The 5900-nt window shown below is 39.8% G+C and overlaps 1 protein-coding gene across 4 annotated transcripts in view; it reads right to left on the bottom strand.

Annotated features, from left to right (window-relative positions):
- Positions 1 to 1452: 1452 nt before the first annotated feature.
- Positions 1453 to 5900, bottom strand: part of LOC107700252 (kelch-like protein 13) — a 66153-nt gene continuing 61705 nt past the window's right edge. For all 4 annotated transcript variants that reach the window (XM_016501856.1, XM_016501857.1, XM_016501853.1 and 1 more), the window contains one exon: positions 1453 to 2326. In XM_016501856.1, the coding sequence (XP_016357342.1) occupies positions 1833 to 2326 (494 nt within the window). In that variant the 3' untranslated portion in view covers positions 1453 to 1832. The remainder of the gene's footprint in view (positions 2327 to 5900) is intronic.

The raw sequence follows: 5900 nt of genomic DNA, 5'->3' as shown, positions 1-5900 counted from the left end.
AATCTGAGAGCTCTCAGACCCTCCATAGACAGCAACGCAACTGAAATGTTCCCAGACAGAAACGTAGTAAGGACATCGGTTAAAAAAGTGCATGTCACATCAGTGGCTCAACTTCAATTTTGCGAAGCTACAAGAATACTTTTTGTGCGCAAAGAAAACAAAAACGACGACTTTATTCAACAATTCTTCTCCCCTGAGTTACTGTCTTCCGCCATTTTGGAGAGTATCACAACGCATACGCACGCTTTACCCTAAGTGTAAACAACACTGATTACGTTCTTGGGTACTCTCCAAAATGGCAGAAGACGTAACTCGGGGGAGAAGAATTGTTAAATAAATTGTTATTTTTGTTTTGTTTGTGCACAAAAAGTATTCTCGTAGCTTCGCAATATTGAAGTTGAACCACTGATGTCACATGCACTTTTTTACCGATGTCCTTGCTACATTTCTGTCTGGGAACATTTCAGTTGCGTTGCTGTCTATGCAGGGTCTGAGAGCTCTCAGATTCCATCAAAAATATCTTAATTTGTGTTCCGAAGATGAACGAAGGTCTTACGAGTTTTGAACGACATGAGGGTGAGTAATTAATGACAGAATTTTCATTTTGGGGTGAACTAACCCGTTAAATGCTACACATTAGCTTTATTCTGTCTAATGGTCACATACTATCTTGCATGTCCACACTTACTTTTGCAGACATCGGTGATGTGGACTGTATCAAACTCTTCAGAAAGCCTTGGTGTCTCGGTCCATGCTGGTCCACTCAAGTCCATATAAGCCAGACTCTTAAAACAGCTGCTGAAGTGGATTCTTGATTATAAAATGGACTGTTCTGATCCTGGATGCTGATTGGTCAAATATACGATTGTGTAGTAATCTTTGAATAAAAGCAATATGGCACTCAAGCCCTTACTGTATTTTGAAAACAGTCATGGCTAAAGGCGTTGCAGGCGCTCCACAGTTTAGCAACAGTCCTGCAGGCGTGACTACAGTATTCACAATATATGATGTTGATGGCCAGTGTACAGCAGATGCTTTTAAGAAAATCAGAACACCACATTTCTATTTTTTCTCAAAATTTTGTTTAATAAATTTATAAAACACAATTCTGTTAATGGTTCATAACAACAGCAGGAGTAGAGAAATGAAATATCAGTTAGGCAGGGAGGGATGGGGGCAGGCCAACCCCTGAGTTTAAAACCGTTTCCTCATCCTGTGGTCAAAGGTCAACTAACCCCCTGAGAGAGACAAGAGAATGAGGGTAAAAAAACTGGGCAAGAGGTGAGAGCGGACAGAAACGGGAAAAATGAGCAGGCATAATGGAAAGAGAAAGTGAACAGTGAGGGGGTAGGCGACCTCAGAATAGGTGGGATCAGGGAAACTTCATAGTCTTCATAGCAAAACTCTGGAGACTCAGGTAGAAAAGTTGAATTGCAAAGTCACTTGTTGTTCAAGTCTAGGTTATTCCTGCCAAAAGAGACGAAACAAACCCCCCAAATGCAATGTTAACATGTAGTTACACCCAACCCTGGGATTGCTTCCATTTTTCTTTCTCATCAAGAGGGGGTGGAAGGACTTTTCAGCATTTGCGGAGGGATGAGGAAGAGAAGTGGAATCGTTTGAGGGAAGGGACAGGGTTTTACCACAGACACCATTGAAACGTATATCAGTGGGGAGTGCAAACATTGTCTTTTTCCTGTGGGGACAAAGAGGGAGAAAGAGAGAGAGAGAACGAGAGAGACTGCATCTGCATCTACTCATCCATCTGTATATGTCTGCCAACCGATCCGTCCGCTTTATTCTTGTCTCTCTCACTCTCCCTCCGTCCATTCTCAAGGAGCCGACAGAGGAGACTCGCGGCTCGGTGAGCCGGCGAGTGAGAGGTCCTCGGGCGGAAACACGGTCAGAGTGCAGGCTCTGATGCCACCCAGGGACTCTGGCAAGTCGAACACTTTGTGCCATTCGTCCTTCTCGGGGTCGTATTTCTGGACGATCTCCACCATGCAGCGATTGTTCCATGAGTAGCCGCCCACCACGTAGATCTTGTTCTCAAACACGGCCACGCCCACATCGCTCTGTCCGCGGAGCATGGCGGCGATCGGCGTCCACAGGTCCAAGGCGGGACTGTAGTACTCACAGCTCAGCACGTCGTCGTAGTCGCTTGTGCCCCGGAAGTGGTTTCCACCGATGACGTAGAGGCGGTCGCCCACTGTGCACATGCAGTGCAGGCCACGGACCGTCGTCATTGGAGCCTTCTGAGTCCACTTATCAGCGTCCGGGTCGAAGCACATGAGCTCCTTCTGGAAGGTGTCATGGGTTATTCCACCTGCACAACAAACCGCAGAGAGAATTCACATCACTTTCTCTGCTGTAACAGACACCTTGTGCGTGAACGTTCTTGGGAGCATTAGATATACAAAACAAGAAATAAATAATGCATAAACTCTCTCAAGGTCTGCTGAGGAAAGAGTTAAGATTGAATAATGCATCTCGAAAACACAAACACACAACCAGGTCCGCACACTCCCCGAAATGAACTAGAGAGGGAAGCGGAGGAAAAAAAAGACAAGAGGAAAAAGAAAACAGGACATGTCTACAGGGAGGGCTGAAAATAAAGAGAACCATCCCATCAGGCACCTGGGCATCAGCCAACCAGACCCTCTCTGCTCTTTCTCTCTCCATCCCTCCTATTTTTGCCCTCTAACTCTTCATCCATCCATTCTTTCCTTTACTAAGAGAAGAGAATGATTCACTCAAACACACACACACACACGCACTTTCTCATTCTCCTCTTCCAGTGCATTTGTGTGAATCAAAACACAAATAAAGCAGTAAGAGGACAAAGTCTGAAGTGAAACAGTGAGGAAACAGGCAAAGGAGAGGAAGAGGTGAGACTAGAGAGATGATGACAGAGAACAAAGCATGAGGCAGCACATAAGATGAGACTGTTTCATGCATGCACACTAATGCTCATGTGAGTGCAGAGCTTAATAATACTCCACTGCTTCATGACCTATATAGCTGACTGAGAGAGAGAGAGACACATGCATGCAGGAGTAAGGACACAGATGCCAGAGTAAAAACAAAAGGATCAGCACTTCCAAAAATACTCTAGAGAAACAACGTGGGTAAAAGAGATGGAGGAAAGAAGTGTGAGAATCAGTGTAAATGCGTAATGTACATAACCAGACAAAGACTTATGCATGCATAAATACACAATGCTCGAGGCAGAATAGAGTGAGACTGTAACATGGAGGAAGATTTTATATTTTGTATAATTACAAGTGCAGTTTTGAAGAGATTTTTTTTTTTACAACAGCTATTAACTCTCTAGAAATGTCACATTGATCAAAATCAGTGTTTTGTTTTTCCACATTTTTCATTAGCTCAGACAACCATTCAGAAAGCATTTAACCTATATAATGTGACATTTCTGAGTGAAACAATATTTATCACGGAAAAAGGTAGAGTGGAACATGATTTTATCCATTTGGATTTGACTGGTTTCTAAATTAGATATGATTAACATTTATTTTCCCTATCCACATGGTCTTGGGTATGTCCATAGAATGTATGTTTTAGAAGCCGAGAAATAAATTGTATTTAAAAAATGGCAAAAACATAAAAATAAAATTTGTATACATTTAAAAAAAAAAAAAACATTCGATTTTTTAGACCCTATGAAATGGAAAACCAAATACTGTTTTCCATTATTTTTCTGGATTCCATTTTAATGGTTTCATTAAATTTTAATCAAAGCATCTCTAATTAATTTATTCCATTCAAAAAGTATTTATTGTTTTATTTATTCAGGAAAATGTGTTGTGTATTAAAAATTTTCTGCTAAATAAATTCTGCTAAATATTTTTTTTGCTAAATATTCCTTAAAAAACCTACTTTTGATTTACCAGTCTAAAATTTGGCAAATTCGGTGACATTCCACGTTATACTGTAGATTCTGTTTTTATGACTGGATTTCTCGTTTTCCATATCGCAGAAATCATAGGGCCCTACTACAGTGACACTGCTTCATATACAGTGATCACATATCATGTTGAGGAGTTCAGAGTGTTATTTAGAGGTTGCTGGAGGGTTGAACGAGAGTCATCTGTCTCGTGCTCGTGTAAGAGTTTTGAAAGCTAATGTATGGAGTAGTAAATGTGTGTGTGGGAGAAGACAGAAAGAATGCCTTGAACAGCATTATCACAGCTCTTTGTGTGTGTGTGTGTGTGTGATCACACTCCTCCTACATACCGCCATGTTCATTATCACACAGAAACACACTTCTCTAATTCATGTCATCACTATTTCTCCTCCTCTCGCCACCCTATCCAACCAACCATCTCTCTCTCTCTGTTTATCATTCTCAGTGAAAGTAGGACTCATCTCCATAAAGCAGGATTTGAGCTGCAATCCTGTAAAGTGAGCATGTGATGGGAACAATCCTGCACAGGGCAGGTTAACACCCTGTGAGTGTGTCTCTGTGTTCCTCTGTTTAGAGAATTTAGTTTCTTGCCATCTGATAGAGGGAACACTGATCTATGGAGGATCAGTTTGTGTGTGTGGTGAGAACATCTCATTCTCACCCTCCAGATATTTCTCTTCCTGTCAGCAACACTTTACCAGCTACCTGATCTGTGAAAATGTGTTTGAGAATGAGGATGCGGATTTGTGATTAAATTCAACTTTTTTCTTGAATTTGTGCGCATATTAAAGGTGAAGTGTGTGGTTTTCATTAAAACTGATTATATTAAAATTAATCTGAATCAAATCGAATCTAAATACAATTGGAATCAAGAGTTTGAGCTTGACTCTTAAAACAAAATTCCTGAAAAAATGTATCATATCTTCCACAAAAATATTTTATAAGCAGCACAAATGCCTTCAACATTGATAATAATAGGAAATGTTACTTGAGCACGAAATCAGCATATCAGAATAATTTCTGAAGAATCATGTGATACTGAAGACTGGAGTAATAGCTGCTGAAAATTCAGCTTTGTCATCACAAGAATAAATTACATTTTATATTAAATGAACATAGAAAACCGTTGTTTTAAATTGTAATAACATTTAACATTTTTACTGTATTTTGGATCACATAAACGCAGCCTTGGTGAACGAGACGATACAAAAACATCTAAAAATCTTATTGTCCTTGAACTTATGAACAGTAGTGTACATGGGTCAAAGACGAAAAAGGGTTTAAGCATAAAAACAATAAGTATAATACTGCTTTAAATTGTTGTTGTTTTTCCCAATTTTTTTTTAAAAGTTTTCTGTTTAATTTAATTGCAATTTTTTTTAGTTTATCCGAGCAAAAAATAAATATCATACATTTTTCCATGATTTACAAGAAGCTGAACAGTATTTATATCGTTTTTTTACCTCTGATTCACCGCAATGTCCGAACTGTCCTGAGTACGTTTGCGTCTTCTTCTTCAGCCTGCACGTGAGGAGTCTTCTTCTTCTTGCTTTACAGCGGATCGCAGACTTATAAGTGCATTACCATTTTATTCTCCAAAAACTTATTTGAAACCTTAAAAGTAGACACTTTACTTGCATTTAATGCGCTTTCTATGGACATAAAATCACTTTTGTAAATTTCTTTTGATGCGGACATCTTAAAGGGATAGATCACCCAAAAATGAAAATTTGATAAGTACCCACATACATAACAAACAAACATACAGATGTGTGACAGGTACCTGAAATGTACATGTATCCTCCGTAAACAGTGCCTGCGTGTCCATAATGCGGCTCGTTCATTTTGGCGACATAATTCCATTCATTTGTTCTGGGGTTATAATACTCCACAGTTGCTAGAGAAAGACAAGAGACAGTGAGAATTAGAGATGAAAACAAGGTCTTGAATGCCAAGAAAGATGACTAGACTACGA

The sequence above is a fragment of the Sinocyclocheilus anshuiensis genome, unplaced genomic scaffold (genome assembly GCF_001515605.1).
Source record: "Sinocyclocheilus anshuiensis isolate Anshui unplaced genomic scaffold, SAMN03320099.WGS_v1.1 scaffold1236, whole genome shotgun sequence".
Classification (NCBI taxonomy): Eukaryota; Metazoa; Chordata; class Actinopteri; order Cypriniformes; family Cyprinidae; genus Sinocyclocheilus; species Sinocyclocheilus anshuiensis.
This window is presented reverse-complemented; position numbering and strand designations above follow the sequence as displayed.